Here is a 22666-nt window from a genome sequence, read left to right as displayed (position 1 = left end):
TGAGTGTGCTACTGTATCTACGTCATCGGCAAAAGCGAAAATGATTTTTGCTCCCCGAACAGATATGTCTGGTTTGATTTTCGGAAAAAAATGTATATCTTCGAAGGCCAGGTTAAACAACAATGGGAACAACGGATCTACCTACTTCAGTCCAGAGTTTACGCAAAAATATTTGATGTTTTCCGTCCTATTTCTTGTGTAAATCAATTTCTTACACACATTTGCGTTACCGTAGCTATACTAAAATCACAATAAAGATGCACTAGAAATAACCAAACCAAGACACTTCAATGTTACGAGGAGCAATCCTGAATCATGATTTACTATGTATTAATCATGATGACTTTGTAAATCATGACTTGGAATTTACAATGTGTATACAATGTAAATCATGATTTGGGAGTGCTGCTAGTAACATTTCATGCGTCTTGGTTTGTTTACTTCTAGTGCATCTTTATTGTAATTTTAGTATAGTTTATTAGGTATGCCAACCTTAACCATTGCATATCATTGAAGATCGATTATATTATAGGCATGTTTGAAATTTATAAAGATCTGATGTATGTCTTGATTATACTCCCAACACTGATTACTAGGAAATACATAAAGCTTAATACATTATACATAAAGCTTTTAAACCTTTAAAATTTTTTTATGTGCTTTTTTTATTTTTACAGTATTACATCATATGCAGTCGTCTTTCTCGAGTTTAAAAGGTAATTATCCATTGCATGCTCAAACAAAACTAAACTTTTAAACTTTTAAACTTTTAAACTTGTAGTTTATATTTAAGGAGTCTACTTAAAAGACAAGTAGATATATAGAAAGCGCTTAAATTACAAATAAAAAAACATATATTTCTACTATAGTTAGAAACGCTTCTTGAGCTGTCTTTTGCATCAGTTTTTGCTGTAAAAGCATCTTTGAGAAAGGGGCTGTAGTATTATTTATACTTAGAATGTTATAAAGTATTTTAGTGTAAGTAGATTTGGTATGTGCTAACAGGAGTTTTAGTTTTTGCTTTGTAATATTTGTATCATTTATAAATGTGCCTTTGTTGTGTTGCTAGTCCGTAGCTGTAGATGGTAGAGTAGAAAGAATAACACCCAAAAATCATTAGTACACTTGTTTTTAAATTTCATTTGTTTGGTTTTAAGTCGTTTTGATAAAAAAATACATTTGCATACTAAAAATATCATCAAAATAAAATGTAAAAAGAATATATAGTTAATTATAATTTTCAAGTTAAGAGATTTAACTTACTTCTTATTTACTTTTTAGGAGGAGCTTGTTATAATAATGGGTTATATTAGTAATTGTATATGTACTTAGTATACTTACATACTTCAATAAAAATCTTTAAGTTTAAACTTAAACGGTTCTTCTTTTTCTTCTTCTTCTTAGTCCAGGTAAACTCGTTAATCTCGGGCAATTGGTCGTAATAACTTTGTACCATACCTTGTTTTCCCATTAAACCTTAACAAGTCTTAAGGCATCAACGAAGGTCAACACTTTCCTTATTGATAGTTTTAGGATCTCTTCTTGTTCAATCCTCAGTTGTGCAGTAAATACCTTGTATGGCAGTCTATTGATATGTGTTCTATCGAGCTCTCTCTCTCTCTCTCTCTCTCTCTCTCTCTCTCTCTCTCTCTCTCTCTCTCTCTCTCTCTCTCTCTCTCTCTCTCTCTCTCGACGTGTCTCTCTAACGAACGTGTGCTAGGGGTCATGCACAAAGAGCGAGAATTGATCATAAAAATGAGGAAGGTTCAATACTTCGGTCATATAACGAGATGACCTAAATATCCCTTACTCCTGTTGATCATTCAGGGCAAAATCGAAGAAGAAAAACGATAACACTAGCTAGCTAGACAATGGACAGGTCGAACGGTTGAGGAATTGTTTCATATAGCTGCCGACCGAGAAACACTTCATCAGCTTGTTAATACGACCATAGCCAACTTTTGAAAACAAGCAAGGTACACAAAGAAGAAAATAGGTGTTTCCTTAAGTATGTTTTGGAATAGTTTCTTTTATTCCTTATTATTTTTATTCTTTTTCAAACATAATAATATATTATGTCTGGTTATTTATTTATTAATTTTATAACTTTATTATGCTCTTCTTCTTCGTTATGTCTTTTTAAATATCCATTAATATCCATTCCGCATTTGCTGTTAGAAACATTTAATTGTTTTGCTTTTTGAAGTACCTTTGCTTTCTTCTTTTTCACGTGCCATTATATGACAGTGGCGATAAGCATTGCGAAGGTTTTTCAATCTTCTGCAATATGAAACAATTGTCCTGACCTTTCTTTATTCTTTCATTTTCTGTAACAGTTTAAAGTAATACTAACTTTTTAAATAATGCATAATTTTTTTTAATTATGAGTTAGAAAAGTATAATTAACTTATTTCATATTAATTAAGATCTGCCACAAATGTATCATGTTTACGTCAATGTTAATACTATCATAACTTTATCCAAGTATCTGCATCGTTACTAATTCTCTTTTTGTTTTTCTTTTCAGAGAAAGAAACTGGAGGAGGCACGTAAACAACAGAAAAGAAAAATAGAAAACAGAACTAAAAGTTTTTTATAGACAGAACAGAATTAGAAGTATTTTCTTATATTTAAATGCATTAAACAAAGTTTCTTAATAGAATATCTATAGTATACAGCTATAACCTAAGCGCCACGCTAGTAGACACATGGGTACCTAATTGCTAGGCTTATGGGCTAATACGACCCACTCTCACATGTGATTTTAATGTGTGTCTTGTCATGTGACTGTCAAGATAATTAATAATAATTGATATAAAGTTACAATAGTACCTTTTGTTACTCTGCTTTAAAATAACTTTATTTAAACACCAACAATATACTTTTACAACTTTAACATAATGACAATTGTAAACTTCAAATACAACTGTTCCATAAACTGTCAACTCCCTAGGTTTTTATCAATATACATTTTCTGACGTTCTAGACGTCACTAAACATTTCTGGGTTATTCCATGACATCTCGAATATTCTCCAACTCAATACTTCTTTTACGTCAGTGGACTTTTTCTATGTAGGATCAATCTGTTTATTTCTCGGCGTAAAAGTAAACAGTGCAACAATTGAAGGATCCAGGGCTGTATTAGCTCAATGTGCCTGTGTGTCTACTAGCGTGGCGGTTCCTGTATACAAGTAGGCCTTGTTTATAGAGCAATTAGAAATAGTAATTAGGACAGTTATGAGAAACTATTGTTCTCTCGATTGAAATAAAATACGGTTGTGTGACAATTATCAATCTGCATAATGATCCGCTACTAATAATATCTGAAATTACAGTCTCCGATATTATTAGATTTATCCGTATTTGCCATCATTTTTTCATTTGTAAAAAAACTCAGCGTATAACGTACTTAATATCCACTATTGCTAAGAACTAACTTGTCCGAAGCTGTCATTGAACAAACAAACATTGTTCTTTGAGAAGTGAAATTTGAACTGTTCCCCTTTTAACCAGCAGTTCTGAATTTTGTTCTGTTTTCTATTTTGAATATTTATCCCCAAAACGCATTTATTGATCGAAATGTTTAAATACCCAAATAGGAAAAGAAGAGGAAACAGGCCGAAATTGAACGCAAAAGGGCCGAGGTCAGGGCTCGTATGGAAGAGGCCTCAAAAGCCAAGAAGGCCAAGAAAGGTTTCATGACCCCTGAGAGAAAGAAGAAACTTAGGGTAAGTATCTATTTATAACAGTCAAGTTGATGCTTAGTTTGAAAATAAATATTATATTTATTTCCTGTATCTTTCGAGAATGTCTTTTTTACATTCTAGTTCTCCAAAGAAATTTATATATGATCTAGTTAAACACTTTTTTCAGCTATTGCAATGTTCTTGTCCAGTTGCTCAATTTTCGGACGATTTAGCTTTCATTTTTGTTTTACTTTAATTATCTCTGTCATTTTATGTTTAAAATATTATATTTCTTACTCTTACTTACTTGGTTATGGTTATGGTACATTAGGGCAGGGCCTACTTGTGAGCCCTTCAGACACTAAGACCTCCTACTGCGAGTCCATTGTATCACCCCTATCTTACGGACCAGGTCCATAAGAATCTGATCTTCTTAATTACTTAGTCCATGGCGTTACAACCCTCCATGGGTTTTAGGCGAATTGACAACATTCCTCCATTTCCCTTTCTCTCCCTCTTAAGCAATCTGCGTCCAATTGTCCATGCCCATATCTTTAAGGTCTCCTGCTATATTATCTCGCCACCGGAGTCGAGGTCGTCCACATGGTCTGCTTCCAGTTGGGACTTCTTCCCATACAACCTTACTATTCTTTCGTCAAAATATCTTCTGAGGTGTTCTGCTTATTGGAGTCTTCCGGAGTTTATTTATTTTATTATGTTATAGTCTCGACACAGTTCTTCGAGTTCTTTGTTAGTTCTTGTCCTATATGGTCCTGCTGCTTCATCAGGTACAGGTCCAAAGGTCTTCCTTAGTATTTTCTTTCTTACACTCGTAATCGCTCTTCTTTTGCCTTTGTTGTCGTCCTTGTTTCGCTAGTATACATAACTACAGGTCGCATAATTGTTTTATAAAGCTGTATCTTTGTTTGTCTTGTTAGGTGTTTTAATTTTAAGGGGCATAATATCCTACAATTACAATAGATTTTAAAAGGCATAAAGACATCTGTTGCCGGCTTGTATCCCCTTATTTATTTCTTGAGATCCATTATTGTCTTCAGTTATTGTTGTTTCAAGGTACTTAAATTCTTTAAATCGTTCAAAGTTAAAGTCAGCGATGGTGATGTTTTGTCCGATTCTATGTAAACATGTTTCAGTTATTGAGGCTCATATATATATTTTATTTTTGTTTTAAACCTGGCGAACGTCTCTTTTATCCTTAATATTGTATTTCCTATAAGATCAATATCGTCTGCAAAAATGTCAACAGTAAGTTTGGTTCTTCTCGATGAAATACTGTAGTCGGTTTTTCGATTCTTGCACTTCTGATTATGTGTTCCCGAGTTGTGGTGAAAGTGTATCTACCTGTTTTAGTCCATTGTTTATTTTAAATGTCTCTGAGTATTGTTCTCCAACTCTCACCTATCATAGCAGCCGTTCCATACACGTCCCTATCAAATTGACGTTTTTTTGGAAAGCCAAGTTTCTGCATCGCTGTACATAATCTAACCCTGCATACTCAAATGCATATTTAAAATCTATGAACATCTGAAGAAGCTCATGTACAAACTCAGCATTTTCCATTATGTTTTATTCTTAATATCTGGTCAACAGTAGAGCGGCCCGGTCTAAATCCGCATTGATAATCTCCAACGATTTTTTCTGTGTATATTTTGATACTTTTTAGCAGGATGTTTCAAGGACTTTGTAGGTGGTATTTAGGAGTGTTATTCTGGAGCAGTGGTATTAGCGTTTTCTTTTTTGTATATTGGTGAAATAAACCTTTCTTTCCATTCCGTTTTTCCCATTCTACTTTAATTGATGATTTCTTTTTAATTTTCAACTAATGTTTATTTCGCACGGTGTTTTAATGATTATGTATTTTTTAGTTACTGTTGAGAAAGAAAGCCGCCGAAGAATTAAAGAAAGAACAAGAACGCAAAGCAGCCGAAAGGAGGCGTATCATTGAAGAAAGGTGCGGTAAACCCAAACTTGTCGATGACGCAAATGAAGGTAAAATGATTTTTCTTTTCTTCTACACTGATGAAAAATTTTACATTACTATAAGTTATATACTTCCACTTTCAGATATGTATGAATTGTAGAAATATTTATGAAATAATACAAACACCGACAGGCAAGGTTTACTAAAAACAACACGTTCATCTTGTAATTGTTCAATTTACTATGCTTCCAATCCCTTTAAAATTTATTGAATCATTCAAAAACTGATAAAATAAGTAAAAATGATATTTTAAAGTGACCTGTCATTATTATTTCCTATTTGTAATATATTTCTACAGATTTTTAGCTATTATTTGTCAATTTTTGTCAATTACAATCATTAGCATCATAATCCCAATATACAGTAATAATTTACATTCAGCTTTCTTGGTCCATTTTATTTTATCAAATCTTAATGTGTATCATGATAATGTAGGCATTTTTTAAGTTGAATTAATGCCACTTTCCCTGTTTTCTCACTTATGTCTACTTTATGAAGATCTATCTATAGGCTGATAGTACCGATCATACATACTCATTAGCTAAAAAACTTTAAGACTGTTCCATTTAACTGAAGTGTTATATTTAAGTACACCTGTCATTATCATTTATTACAATGGGTCATTCTTTATAGTACCTACCACTCGCATTCAAACTATAGTAGGAAGTTGGCATTGCAACATTGGTTGACTTTGTTGACTACAAGAGTAGTTTATGTCACCACTAGAACAAAAACATTTCTACAGTGATAATAATTGGCAGAGTATGTAGCTACGCAATGATCAAACGAAGCTTCTCACTAATTTTATAAGTCATTCGTGATAACGATCCTTAAATTTAAATAATATACAGAGTGATTTTTATATATGGAACCTCAATTATCTCGGAAACGGTTTGCATGATTTTTGTAGGTTTTTGTGAGTAATAAGGATAATAAGGGTCTTGTGATGCGCCCGATATTATGGTGGTATTTGCACTGTTGTCAGATCTTCCGATTTTCTGGAAATCTAGTGAACAATCTTATTTTTAAAAATGGGACACCCTGTATATTTGTTGCGTTTTAAATCCTTAAGAAATTCTGATTATTTTTCATGTATTATTTCCTATACTTAAATGTCGTAATTTCGGAGTTATTACTACATTTATTTTAAAAAAAAATTTAACACAAATTATAAAAATTATTTTTTTTTTGGCCAAGGTATACATTTTTAGATTCTTTGTATAAATGGGAACAAAAAAGGTCTTTTGTAATAATTGTTCTCTAAATTTGATCATTTTCGAGTTATAAACAACGAGTTATAAACAAAAATAACTAAAAAAGACGAAACATTACGATTTTGAAGTCTCAAAGAGACAATTCAAAATGCAAAAATATACAGGGTATACCATTTGAAATAAGAAACTTAATTAAGTTTTTAGAAAAACAGAAGATCTGAAAACAATGGAAATACCAGAAGACCCTTACCCACCAATATCTATAAAAATCGTGCAAGCAGTCTACGAGCTAATTGAGGTTTTCCATATATAGAGCTCACTGCGTATTGTTTATTTTTGGATTTATATTACACAAATTACGTATAACATCTACAAAAAGTTTAGATTTTAACTTAATTTTTTGTATAGAACAACTTACCAGTATATGCCAATCATACTATGACAAAATATACAAGCTGGAAGGTGAAAAGTATGATTTGGAATATCAAGTTAAAAGAAAAGACATGGAGGTTAGACGTAGTAAACGACGGTTGTTGCACGTTGTTTTTTACAGGCTAGAGACAATAATGTTGCACTATGTTTTTGACTGTTTACCCGCTAAACAAAGCTATTGAGGCCAGTATTTATATCAAAAAAATTTTGGCGTTCGTAATTTTTTTTACAAAAGTATGGAATTAAAAGGACTTCTAGTGTAATTGGTATATTAAGTTAATAATGAAAATATCCAAAAGGATTACAAAATTATTGAAAACGTTTTTGGTTCTTCCTTGACACCGGTTCTATTTAAAATGACCCAAAAATCCAAAAGAAAAGAAGTTTTCCTGTACCGAAAGGGGTGAGTTTTGGAATTTGTTTAAGAAAAGCAATTTCTGTCCAAAAATTTCGCCCGGCACCCTTCTGATTTGGTTAAAGGGGACATTTTTGAACAGGAAACCGCAAAGAAACTGAATCAGGAACATGAGTATGCGTTTGAGTACCTGTATTTTCAAGTATCACTTATTATATGATGATCCGATAAGAACGAAAGCTTTTTTGAAAAAGATTGTAATGCTTTTGGATATTTTTATTATTGCTTTATAGCCCAATAAATGACCGTTTTGGAGTGTAATTTCCAGGGGCAACTCCGAATTGCATGAGAATTTGGATTTAGGTTCTACTTACCCTCCACTTCAAAGTTGAATTTGTGCCGTTGGTTGCTTTTACTTGGGGGGTGACATTTACCACTTCTCGGGGGGTGAAACACGCGTGTTTAAAATAAGGCCGGAAATGGATAAACAGACTTATTTTAAGCACTTTTTGTTCTATAAAGCTTTTTACGTAAGTCAATACTTTTCGAGTTATTCGCGATTTAAAATGTTGATTTTTCGACAAAAAAACTACGTTTTCAGACAGTTTTTCCCAAATAACTCAAAAAGTAAATATTTTATCGAAAAAAATATTTTTAGCAAAAGTGTAGCCTATAAAAAAACGAAAAAAATGGTGTACCAGTAAAGTCTACAAATTGAGTAGAAGCAAAGCTGTAGCTCATGAAAAATACATTCTTATTCGTCTAATTCCAAATCGAATAATTCAACGCGAAATCACAGAAGAAAGAAGCGTTTTTCGGGAAAACCTTATTAACATTTTTAAAGTATCGAAAAAGGCTTATTATTTGTTTTTACAAAAGTTTACAGCATCAAAAATAAACGAGTTACACTGAAAAAAAAAAGTTACCCCCTTTTTTTTGGTAAAAAAAATCGTGAAAACCTCCCTCTATCTAGCACCCTAAATGAAATTAATCGTTTGGCCTTACCATTTATTTTAACTGTATGTGTATTGTTTAATGATCTGTAAGTTTGATTGGATTGAAGGGCTTATTTTTAAAAACATTTGGTTTTATAATAAAAAAAAGTTTTCTAAAAATTTTCGAAAAATTTCATTTTTTCAAAATAACTTAAAAAGTATTAATGATAAAAAAAATCTTAAAGAGTAAAAAAATGTAGGTTTTGCTATTATAAATATGCTAGTTTTATTTTGTTTCTCCGTAAGACAAAAATTGGTTAAGATATGGCTGTTCAAAATTTGCATACACTTGTGATTAGTGACCCATTCAAGCTTTCTCAATTATAACCCTTTCAAAAATAAACACTTTAAACCGGTGAGACCGACAGATCATATAAAAAATAGGTAAAAATAAAAAAGCGGTAGCGATTAATTTCATTTGGGGAGCTAAACACGGCGAGATTTTCATCATGTTTTACAAAAAAAAAGAGGGCCAACTTTATTTTGAGCGTAACTCGCTTATTTTTAATGCTAAAACTTTTGTTTAAAAATTAAAGAAAAGCTTTTTATAAACACTTTAAAAAAGTTTAAATGGGTTTTTCTCGAAAAGTGCTTAATTTTTCGGTGATTTCACCTTGAAATATTCGATTTGGAATTAGACGAATAAGAACGTATTTTTCATAAGCTACAACTTTGTTTTTATTTGATTGATAAACTTTACTGATACACCATTTTTTGGGTTTTTTATAAGCTACACTCTTGCTAAGGATATTTTTTCGATCAAATATTTACTTTTTGAGTTATTTGCGAAAAACCGTCTGAAAACGTATTTTTTTTCTTTCGAAAAATCTACATTTTCAATTGCAAATAACTCGAAAAGTATTGACTTAAGTAAAAAACTCTATAGAACAAAAGTTGCTTAAAATTAGTCAATTTATCCATTTCCGGTCTTATCTTGAACGTATGTTTTTCCACCCCCGAGAAGGGGTGACTGTCACCCCCCAAGTAAAAGCAACCAACGGCACAATTTCAACTTTGAAGTGGAAGGTAAGTAGAACCTAAATCCAAATTTTCATGCAATTCGGAGTAGGCCCTGAAAATTACACGGTATCGCCGAATTTCCCGTTCATTTACTCGGCTATTAATACTAATTAAACTAGAAGTTATATTTTAATGAAAGGATTGTAACCAAGAATATTCTTTATAAAGGTTTCCCAGTAATATACACATTTTTTTTTAACTTTTGATAAGTGAGTTCTATAATTCTTTACTATTTCGTTTTTACTTTTGGATATTATAATGCGTTACTTAAATCTGCTCCACGTGACAGTACTAAACACATCACTATCACATTTTTGTGTAAAGGATCTTTTTACTTTTTTATTGAATATATTTTTATTTTCAATAGTCCCATTAGTAATAGTCCCAATAGTAACAGACCCAATAGTACCATCATTGTCAATTGAATTCAGTATGTCAGCGAAGATCGTCCATAACTTGAACACGTTTATTTTGACTTAATACTTACGCACATACAAATATGTATTATAATACTCTACTTTCGTTTTTTTCTATCCTTTATATTCATTCTTTTTCATGATTTGACTTTGTGTCACCTCATCATATACATTGATATTAAAAATACCTATTGAATATATTATTAATAAGTTTTTTTAAAATTGGTCTCAATACTTTTGTCTTCAGTAAACAGATAGATCTGCTTTTTGCTTTTTGAATTTTTAGATCTATTTTGTATTTTTGAAATAGTGCAGCAAGAATTTTCTTTTTGATGTTCTATAGGACTTTGCAAGGGTTTACATGTTTTGTTTCTTGAGACAAGAACAAATCAAAACAGCAGAATTTTGTAATGTAAACCCTCCTTCTATTGCTTTTTTGTATTTTTTCTCTGAAGACTGCCAAAGCTAAATTTAACTCTTCTATTTTTACGACAGGTAAACATGTTCGTACTTGTGAGACGATGATACGAATTTTTTTCAACCAATACCCGCATAAAATTTTATTTAGATAGATATAGCTGTCATGACTAAACAATGACTTAGATAGTGGATTTGAACATCCAAACAATCTCAAAATTAGGTCATCACTAATTTGGTTACCTAGATAGGTCGAAATAATGTGGATGGATTTTTGAATAGTGTGGTAGCTTGTACTTATCGCAATACATGGATTATCTGAATAAGTAACAGCATAGAGACACATAAAAATATTTTAAATTATTCTTTATTTTTCTTTTCTTTTGTAATTTTGATTTTTCTTTCTCATTAATTTCCTTTGTTTTCTTTCTTCTATTTTATGATATATGCACATCGGCCTCTTATCAGCAAGTTTTCTACTATTCAATACTGATGAAGTTAATTTTATTAACTAAACTTAAGTGCATAGAAATCGGCCCACTTAAAAATTTGGTCATTTTTGATGTCTCATATTTCCTAAACCTGTTGGCCGATTTAGGACATTTTTTGAACATGTTATAGCCTGATTCTTTAACAATACCACTGTAATACTATTGTTGGCAAACAGGTAAATTTTCATTGTATAGCGGGTGTACTAATCAAACTGTGTTTTTTTTTTCTCAAAGTTCGCATCACTCTGTGGAATATTCTAGCACTTATAAAATACTGAAATTAAAACCCAACTATAGCCTAAGGTTTAGTTAAGATTGTGTTTTTTCAGTTAAGATTCGTTTATGTTGGATAATAAAAATGTTAGGTACTTTAACAACTAGACATGTTCTTCATCAATACACGGTGTTTCTAAATAAGTACGACAAACTTTAAGGGATAATTTTGCATGAAAAATAATGACAGTTGTCTTTATAAACGTATGTCCGCACATGTTTCCTTTCCGAGATCTGGGATTTCTTACAAACTGATAATTTATTTTATTGTTTTAAAACCGTTTGAGATATGCAAATTAAATTTGGTAGGTTTTAAGGCGTAGTTATTGCACATTTTTTGACATACAATTAAGAATTTAATATTCACCATTAGCGCGCATAAGTGTAATATGACTGATCATATTACCCTTATGCACGCCAATGGTCAATATAAAATTCTTAAATACATTTAAAAAAATGCACAATAAATATCTCTTAAAACCTACCAAATTTAATTTGCATATCTCAACTGGCAAAAGAAAACACATAGATTAAGAAACATAAGAGATAAAGAAGGAAATATATTAACTACAGAAAGAGAAATAATGCAAAGATGGAAGCAGTACTTTGAAGAACTAACAGAATGGAAACAATATCAACAGGAAAGAGAGGAAGACATGATCGAAAATACAGAGGAAATGCAGCAAATAACAAAAGACGAAATTGCAGAAGCCATTGACAAATTAAAATTGGGAAAATCTCCAGGCCAAGATGAAATCACAGCTGAAATGTTAAAGTACATGAGTGAAAATTCAAAAGAAAAATTCCGAGAACTACTAAATGAAATAATCACAGCAAAGGAAATACCATCTGATTGGAAAACAGATATAATAGTACCACTGTTTAAGAAAGGAGACGCAAGAAATTGCGAAAATTATAGGGGTATTACATTGACAAGCGTTCCTGTCAAAATATTCAATAGAATAATTGAAAAAAGGCTAAGGGAAAAGCTAGAAATAATACTAGAAGAATCCCAGCATGGCTTCAGAAAAGGAAGGAGTACCCAAGATCTGATATTCATATTGAAACAAATAGGAGAAAAACTATTGATGAAAGGCAAAGAGATACACATATGCTTTATTGATCTGAAAAAAGCTTTTGATAGAATAAGAAGGGAAGATATATGGAAATGTTTAAAGAAAAATGGAATAGAAAAGGATATGATAGAAATAATTAAAGCCTTATATAAAAATAATAAAATAAAAATAAGGACTCACAATCAAGAATCTGATGAATTCCAGGCAAAGATAGGACTAAAACAAGACTGCGTACTAAGTCCATTACTTTTCTCAATGGTACTAGATGACGCAATAAAGCAATGCAAGGAGAAATCTAAAGACATGATATTGGGAAAATGGAAAATGAATAATGTACAAATACAAGAATTACTATTTGCAGATGATATGGTATTGTTAGCTGACACGGAAGAGAAACTGCAACAAATAATAAACACTTATATAAAAGAACTAAGAAAAATGAACATAGAAATAAACACCGATAAAAGTAAAACAATGGTTATGGCAACTACAAAAAAAGTGATAAAAATTACGGTAGAAGGACAAGTGTTGGAACAAGTAAACAGCTACAACTACTTAGGTACAATTATTGAAGAAGATGGTAAAAAAGACAAAGAAATAAACAATAAAATAGGAAAAGCAGGGACAATTTATAATACATTAAGAAATACGTTCTTTGGAAAGAAAGAGGTACCCAAAGAAGTCAAAACACAAGTGTACCAAAAAGTGGTTCGACCATCAATCGTCTATGGGAGTGAGTCGTGGACGCTAACAAAGAACAACAAAAGAAAAATCAAAGCTACAGAGATGAGATTCTTGAGAAAAATAGAAGGGGTCACACGAAGAGACAAAATAAGAAACGACACAATAACTCAAGCTCTAAAGATAAAACCCATAGAGACAATTATAGGGGAACGACAGTTAGGATGGTTGGGCCACATCCACAGACTAAACGACAAGAATATCGAAAAAAGTATATGAAATCAGAGTACAAGGGAAAAATAAAGTAGGTGGCCCAATAATGAGATGGGAAGAACAAGTTAGACAAGAAGCAGAGAAGAGAGGACTGCAATGGAGTATGGCAAAAGAATTGGCTCAAAATAGAACAGCATGGAAAAGAAGTATCAAAGAAGCACCACAAGATTAAAACATATGGACAGAAAGATGGGTCAAATAAGTAATTTATATTTATTAAAATTGTATTGTTAAAATAAAACTATTGTATAATTATTAAAATGTATTGAAATGTAGATATTGAACTAGTTGTAAACAGCCCAACACCGAAAGGTACGAATGGGCTTAACTGATTAAATAAAATAAAAGTAAAATATCTCAACTAGTTTTAAAGCAATAAATAAATTATTGTCAGTTTGTAAGACAAAATTCAACATCCCGTATCTCGGAAATGAAACATTTTCGGACATACGTTTATAAAGCCAGCTGTCATTATTTTTTCATGCAGAATTGCCATTTAAAGTTTGTCGCACTTATTTAAAAACATCGTGTATTGATGAAGAACATGTCTAGTTGTTAAATTACCTAACTTTTTTAATATCCAACATAAACGAATGAATAAAAAAACAGAATGTTAAGAAAACCTGAGGCTATAGTTTGTTTTTAATTTCAGTATTTTATAAATAATAGAATATTCCACAGGGAGATGCGAACTTTGAGAAAAAACACAGTTTGAGTGTTACACCCGGTATAACAATGAAAATTTACCTGTTTAGCAACAGTATTATTACAGTGGTATTGCTAAAGAATCAGGGCTATAACATGTTCAAAAATCACTTAAATCGGCCAACAGGTTTAGTAAATATGAGACATTAAAAATGACCAAATTTTTAAGTGGGCCGATTTCTATGCACGTAAGTTTATTAATAATTTTCTATTAAGGACAGTTGTGCAGATTTATATTACATTGTACACTTCTTCTTCTTCGTTTTCTTCTTTTTCTTCTTATTCCTTTATATAAGCAATTTTGCTTATTTATTAGCTTCGTTCGTGGAGGCAGTTCATAATTGGTTTCTGACTGATTCGCATATGCAGTTCCCTTTTCAAGCGCTTGAAGACGGAACTGCGCATGCGAGTCAGTCAGAAATCAGTCAGAAACCAGTCATGGACTCTCCACGAATAAACTACTGGAAGTTTCTTGCCTCTAGGGCAGATTGTCATTCCATCTCTTGCCCAGTCGGCCAATATTTCTATCACGCGGTGATTTGCCTCTTGCTATTTTAATAAATCTTATGTCCGTCATTCTACTGATGTGATTGTTCCATTCTTTTTTCCTATTTAATAGCCACTCGTTTATACCCTGTATATTACATTTTTTTTCTGATCTCATCACTCTTTATTCGGTCTCTCAGCGTTTCCTGTAATTCTTCTGCTGAGTATCCTCATTTCTGCTGGCTCCAGCATTCTCTGTATTTTGACTGTGCCAGGTCTTGTTTCTGATACATGTGTCATGATTCGTCTTACTGGCGTTATAGATTATTGATTTCATCTCACAATTTTAATGTGTGGGTTACGCCATAATATAGTGTTAAGACATCAAGCTAGTCTATTTCTCTTTTCACTTGATCTCTTATTTCTTTATTAATGTCTCCGAACAGTGTACTACCTAGGTACTTTATTTTCACTGCCTTTTCTTGATCAATCAACAGGAAACCTCGTCCAAACAAAAAATGTGGTTTTAAATAATATGTTCCTATTGTATTTGAAATATATACCAGCAGTACCTATTAACATTGCCACAAGCTTCTATCTATTAGCCTTGCGACCAGGGCCGTCTTAACCCGGGGGTGCAAGGGGTGCGAGGCACCCGGGCGCCAAGTCCAAGGGGCGCAAGCTGAAAACTTGCTAGGCTCAAACTTACGCTTTTTGTCCTTAAAAAAAACTCCAAATAACAAAAACATACAAGTGCACTTTCGATATTTTTTACAAAGGCTATTAATGCTTACTACACCTACGATATGGAAATGAAATATGAAACCCATTTAGATTATTCCACCAATAATTTCAAAAAGGTGACGCGTACACTATTTTGACCAATATTGAATGTAGAGTGACAATGAATCACCGTCTTGTAAGATTTGAAATGTTGAGGGAACATAATTATAATTTTTCTTTCATGGAAAGTCCGAAGAAAACTTAAAAAACAACACAATGTTTAAATTTACAAAAAAAAACTAGCGCTTGGAAGTAGATCTGATATAGATGGTGATGATCTATTCCATGAGTTAGAATTGTTAATACCGATATTTTTTTTAAATATAGACACAACTCCACTCGATAATTTTAAATTACGTATATTCTAAAATAATTTAATCTCCGTTTTCCCAAATATTTCTACATTCTAAGGATATACTTAACACTTCCAGATAAATAGCTGAAGGAGAAAGGTCTTTTTCTAAACTTAAATTGATCAAAAATATTTTTCTTTAATAACTACCTATAGAAAAGAAAGTAAAAATAGATATCACCGAAGCAATAAAAAATTTGCCAACTTAAAAGCTAGAAAAGTTGACTTTGATATACTTTAAAAAATATGGTATAGTTATAAGATTGATCTTTTTTGAATATTGAAACCATGTTTTTAATATACAAGGTGGGCCAAAGAAAACAGTCCAGCTCGATATTTGGCAGTAGTTATTAGATTTTAAGGAAATGCAGAAACATTTCGATTTTTATTTTTATATTGCCATTTTTTGGCATATACTTCATACTAGTGACGTCATCCATCTGAGCGTGACGACGTAATCGATCATTTTTTAAATGGGAATAGGGGTCGTGCGTAGCTTATTTGAAAGAGTGTCCAATCCCTATTCAGTAATATAAATATTAATATCATATTTATATAGGGTGGCCAAAAAAATAATTTTTGAATTAAATTAATTGACGCAAAAGGAAGAATATATGTAATTTATTTAACTCAAAATACATTGTACTGCTGTCAGAAAATAGAAACAAAAAATGTTTATTTCACAAATAAACAATTCTTTTCGCTTAAATGAAATCTCAAACAGCTTCCCACCTACCTCTTGGCAGTTTGAACATTTAATTTAAGCGAAAAGCAATGTTTACTTTGCCAAATAAACATGCAATAGAATGTATTTTAAGTTAAATAAATTACATAGATTCTTCTTTTTCTGCCAATTAATTTAATTTAAAAATTATTCTTTTGTCCAACCCTGTATAAATAAAGATATTAATGATTATATTGCTGAATAGAGAATTGAACATCACTTCAAATGAGCTACCACACGCGACCCCTATTTCCATTTAAAAAAATCATCGATTACGTCATCACGCCCAGATGGATGACGTCAATAGTATGAAATGTGTATAAAAAAAATTGACCTGTTTCGGAATTTCCTTAAAATCTAATAACTACTGCCAAATATCGAGGTGGACTGTTTTCTTTGGTCCACCCTGTATAAATAAAGAAAGCAAACAAAATCATGTAGTTTTAATTTTAGCGTACCTATAACCTATATAATCTTCTGACAAAAGGGGGCGCAAAGATGAGTCTTGCACCCCGGCGCGGTGTATGGTTAAGACGGCCCTGCTTGCGACATCCAATATTGGACATAGACCTCCCCTTCGCTCCTTCATCTTTCTCTATCCTGAGCCATGTGCATCCATTTTGAGCCGGCTTAGTGTTTTAGGTCATCTACCCATCTCATCTGTGGTCTCCCTCTCTTTCGTTTATCTGTCCATGATCTCCACTTTGTAATAATTTTATTCCATCTTTCGTCTTTTTGTCTAATCGTATGACCGGCGAATTTCCATTTTAGTTTAGCTGTTTGACGAGTAGCATCTTTAACTATTTTTGTGATGTTTCTTAATTCCAGGAATGCCTCTTTCTATCTGACAGTCTTACGTTGATCATTTGTCTTTCCATTGCTCTTTGTGTTTTCGCAATTCTGTCCATATTCGCTTTTGTGAACGTCCATGTTTGACATCCATATTATGTAAGGACCGGAAGAATACATTGGTCGTATTTTAAATCGCCACAAGCTACCACTGTTTAAATATTTTCGGAATGATTTCAAGGTTAAAAGGAATGTTAAGGATATTTTTTTTTACTTTTTTTTTTCAAAATGTAACCAAATATGCTGATTTGAAAGATTGATCCCGAAAACTTTGGGAAAACCCAAAAATCACCAATCATTTCATTATAGGCTCATTAAAACAAGTATGTGAGGGATATCACAGACGTATTGTAGACCTAGAAAATAAGAAATTTGACCTCGAAAAGGAAGTGGAATTCAGAGATTTTCAGGTAGAAAATGGAGGGCATGATGACATTTATTTGCACAAGCGTAGAGTAATATAACATCACACGTCTTATTTTTAGAGCTTTTTGCACAAAGGTGTTAAGTATCGAAGATGAAATTTTTAATTTTTGAATGGCCGTTCTATAAAACACACTTTAAATAACATTTTGTGTACTCGCTGGTGACAAAGAAAGTTAACATTTATAACGTTTTTGAAATTTTCGGACATTTTTCGTTACATTTTACCACGCTTATAACAAAATGGTTAATTAAGAAATACATAAAATTGTTATCTTGACTTCTATTTCGTCTGTCTTTCTCATCATTTAGATTGCTAATCAACTTTTTCTATAGGGTTGATATTTAAGTTATGTTAAGAATATAATATATTATATTTATTAGTATTTTCATTCATATTTACAGTTAATTTGAATTGTCAATATTCAATATATCAACTTCTATCCTGTTTTATTTCTTGGAACTTTTAAGCAACAAAATTGAAAGCATTAATAGCTTGAATCAATTATTTAATAAAAAAAGTTCAACAGTGTCCTTATGGTATTTTCTGTCTCTCCCTCTCCCTCATGTTTATTCTATATATACCTACATACTTAATTTTGTCGGTTAAATTCAGAATTTAATTATAGGCCCATTAAAACAAGTATGTGAGGGATATCACAGACGTATTGTAGACCTAGAAAATAAGAAATTTGACCTCGAAAAAGAAGTGGAATTCAGAGATTTTCAGGTAGAAAATGGAGGGCATGATGACATTTATTTGCACAAGCGTAGAGTAATATAACATCACACGTCTTATTTTTAAAGCTTTTTGCACAAAGGTATTAAGTATCGAAGATGAAATTTTTGATTTTTGAATGGCCGTTCTATAAAACACTTTAAATAACATTTTGTGTACTCACTGGTGACAAAGAAAGTTAACATTTATAAAGTTTTTGAAATTTTCGGACATTTTTCGTTACATTTTACCACGCTTATAACAAAATGGTTAATTAAGAATTACATAATATTATTACATAAGATATATTAGCTTAAACCGACCGATTTTAAGCTCAGAAATCTGAGGTTAACCTATGGCCCATTCATTACCAAACACCCTGTATATTTATTGGTATTTTTATTCATAATTACAGTTTAATTGAATTGTCAAGATATCAATTTCTATCCTGTTTTATTTTTTTAAACTTCAACAACAGCAACAAAATTCAAAGCATTATTAGCTTGAATAAAATAAATAAATATTACAGTTGTTTCCTTGTGGTATTTTGTGCCCTTGTCTTTCAGTCATCCTTATTATTTATTTCCTTAAATTTGTCAGTTCAATTCGGAAGAAATTTTTAGTTAGTACTTTATCTCATTATTCGTCTTCTCTTTTATTTAGACCATAAAGAAGCCTCAAGTTTTACTGGTATTTTCTATATTTCTTATGTTTTCCTTATGATCTTTTATGGTAATTAGGTAGGCATACAAGAAATATTTTTCAGAAAAATTATATAAATGTGTATAAGGTAGAATCCTGTTATTACATAGTTCTGTACTATATAAATTACTTTATTCCATATACCAAAAAAAGCTCTATATTAGAAGCATGATTTGCAACCATTTTGTTATAAACTAAAGCACAAACACATTTTTAAACATACATGTTAACTTTCGCTCAATTTTTGGACTTTTAATACTTATACTTCGAGATTTTTGTAAATACTCTTTATGTATTTTTCTCCGAAAATTTTTCAGAATTTTGCTTCTTGCTTTCCGCTTAGTCCAGCCATTTCCTACTGAAATACTATTTCTTCGAACGTTACCAAAAATACGTTATTTTTGTTAATTCTGAAAATATCAAATAATTTTTGTAATCAGAAATGCAAATATAGGGAAATAGCTGTTGTAGATCATAGGTTTACAATAATTGTTTCCTCTACACATCACAGATATTCTATATTCAGAAAAAAGCACAAAGTATGCTACATTCAATTTAACTTCATAAACCCGGGTTGAGACAAAAAAGCTATAATTCCATGAACTCATTTGTTCTGTTGAAAATGTCACCTCAAACAATTTTCAATAAGAGACATCTTATATTTAAGTTTGTTTAGAGGGGACCATAAACGCCCTTAGGTACGTTTCACTCTGATTAGAGAGAGAGGCTACCTCTAGAGGTAGTCTTCTACCCATCTGAAGATCTCTAATGAGAGTGAAACGTACATAAGTGCGTTTATGGTCCTCTCTGAACAAATTTAAATTTAAGATGTCTCTTAATTTCGTTTTATAGCGAATTATTTTATATTAGTTTTACTCCAAGTGAGCATTGCAATCAAATTTTCGTTGGACTTGGGCTATGATGAATAGACAGGTATTAAAGTGCCACTTTTAGACTTGGATATTGTAAATTATCGGTAAAAAATTATCGGTAAATAAAACTTCGAATTGTGAAAAAAAAAGTTTATTTACTAAATTCTCCATAAATATTTTGTCTCCCAATAACAAAGAAAATATTATATGAATTCGTGTACAGAAAGAAAAATGCTGCTTGTTTTGAGTATAATTCATAAAAAGTTTATTTAATAAATATTTTTTATTCCAATCAAATCCGTTTTGACATTTGGAAAAATATATTGATAGTCTGTAACCCAAAGTATATGTGGAAGATTTATGTTTACATATACATTCGATTTTTTGCCTAAAAATATGAAAGATTAAGATTCTAGCCTTGATTAATAGATATACAAGTTCTAAAGTAGAAGCCACAGTTAGAATGCAGTGTTGCTCTTACGACGCGCAGCGATGCCGCTCATGTCGGCACAGTGGTAGGTGCGTGGTAGTTAGACGGCGATAGACTCACCGGATAAAAATCACTGGTTCTAATGCGCCGCTCGGGGTAAACCGGCAACGTGGTCGACCGTTCTCCCGTAAGAAATACATTGTCCTATGCTACCTGCACTGCATTCTAACTTTGACTTTTAGTATTGTATAAAAAATTACGTAGATGTCTCAAAAATCTGTATTTTGAAGTTGGAGAATGTAGTCTTTTGTGCATTATTCTGGTTATGAATATTCTTGATACAGCAGAAGTTCATGTGGGCTTTACACAAACACACGCTTACTGGTACCACTTCAACATGGTCTCGACAAACTGATAATATCGACTGTCTCTTCTAGCTGAGCTACAAACGGTTTGTAGAGGTTATCATGAGAAAATTGCCAAACTTGAAGGGGATAAATATGATTTAGAAGTTATCGAACGTATCAAAGCCCAGGAGGTACAAATTATACACGATACACAGGCCTTGTTGCGTTTTTCTTTCTTTTTATTTTCAATTATTTAGGTCGCAATTAAGGAATGGCATTTTTTTAAATTGATAGAGGCAACTTCAAACAATAATAACCTCTTATTTACTGTTTGAAGTACATTAACAACCACTTATTTTTTTTGAAAAAGTCTGTGTAACTTATACACACTTCTAAAACATAGGTCAAACTGGCAACCGGTATATATTCTTATCTGATAGTGTTTAAAATTATTTATTAAATCAGCCAAGTACTTTCAGCAGATCACATGCCAACTTCAGAGCTTCGTCTTATCAAAGGTTATAAATGCTCATGGAAAAAAAATTGTCGACACAAAACATAATTACTAAAAAATATTACAGAGCCAAAAACTTTGTTATTAGGGTGAACCCCCTCTTAAAACAATAAAATTCACTTTTAAATGTGATTTTTAACCAATAGCTACCTGATAGTACTAGGAACAGCTGTTACAATTGATGTTAATCTAATGTACCATTGTACCTAATCTAGTACCATTAGGCCATTGGTTAACAATCACATTTAAATGTGAATTTTATTGTTTTTATGGGATTTTCACCCTAATAATAGAGGCTTTGGCCCCCTAATATTTTTAATGTTTTGTATCAACAATAACTCTTCCATGAGTCATTTATCACCTGCTATAAGACGAAGCTCTGACGATGGCATGTGACATGCTGAAAGTACTTGGCTGATTTTAATAAATAATTTTACAGCACCACCAAATTCACTTTATAGGTGTTTGAGATTCGGATGCGCACTGTTTTTGATGTTCGGTTATTCCACATTTTCTAGATTTTATTTTGGTACTTTAGAGGTTTATGACTTAGCAAGAACCAAAATAAAATTCAAAAAATTCGGAAAAACCGAACGTCAACACCAGTGCGCATCCAAATCTCAAGTACAAAATGAATTTTGTCGTGCTGTACACACTATCAAGTTTTTGGAGAACATACACCTGTTGCCAGTTTGACTTACACTTATTTTTTGCCTTAAATTTTTTTTCACATATTTCATAAAATAAAATAATCAAAACACAGTATTCTTTAATTTTTACTAGACCCGAAACAAATCAGTTTTTATATGTACTTATAGTAAATATTAAAGAATATCATAGAAGGATTTTTTTCTAGAAAACTAACTAAAATCAGACTAAATTAAATATTTCGATTGATATTTTTAAATTATAATATTTACGATTTTCTTTCTTTCTTTACTAATAGAAAACTCTATTAAGAAATAACTGCCATCAGATGGTTTGGATACCACAAAGCATAGAGGTTATTATTTTTTGAATTACCACTGTTGTGAATTGCAATGTATATATTTTGCCAAGCTATTTATATTTAGGGCTGTTTCCGTCGATAAAAAAAAGAAATTACACCTATTCTTCTACACATGTGTACATATTTTCTTATTTCACATTACTCAAAAATAACAAAGAAAAAATTTTAAATGAAGGTTCACTTTGAATTTAAACGCTAAAATCTGTTTTGCTTCCACAATTTCTTCATTATTGAGTGAATATTACGACTTTATTACTCTGAATAACATGTTCTCTCATGTTCTTGAGGTTCCTGGTTCGTGCTCTAGCTGTAAGTAATTTGATTAGTTTTTGAGACCTCCTTAAAATAGCCCGATTCTTATGTTTATTAGTTTGTCTATTGTGGTCTTTCGAGTATAAGAGGATAAAGGTCCATACCAAC

At 31.5% G+C, this 22666-nt stretch overlaps 1 protein-coding gene across 23 annotated transcripts in view; it reads left to right on the top strand.

Annotated features, from left to right (window-relative positions):
- Positions 1-22666, top strand: part of LOC114334878 (troponin I) — a 58459-nt gene that overhangs the window by 5298 nt on the left and 30495 nt on the right. For 3 of the 23 annotated variants that reach the window (XM_028285000.2, XM_050645759.1, XM_050645754.1), the window contains exons 3-6: positions 2528-2545; positions 3601-3729; positions 5574-5697; positions 20814-20914. In XM_028285000.2, the coding sequence (XP_028140801.2) occupies positions 2528-2545; positions 3601-3729; positions 5574-5697; positions 20814-20914 (372 nt within the window). Of the gene's footprint in view, positions 1-2527; positions 2546-3600; positions 3730-5573; positions 5698-7311; positions 7413-17540; positions 17642-18283; positions 18385-20813; positions 20915-22666 lie in introns of all 23 variants that reach the window. The other 20 variants (XM_028284995.2, XM_050645753.1, XM_050645758.1 and 17 more) reach the window with 9 other exon arrangements.

Source organism: Diabrotica virgifera, chromosome 3 (assembly GCF_917563875.1).
Source record: "Diabrotica virgifera virgifera chromosome 3, PGI_DIABVI_V3a".
In the NCBI taxonomy this organism is placed as follows: Eukaryota; Metazoa; Arthropoda; class Insecta; order Coleoptera; family Chrysomelidae; genus Diabrotica; species Diabrotica virgifera.
This window is presented reverse-complemented; position numbering and strand designations above follow the sequence as displayed.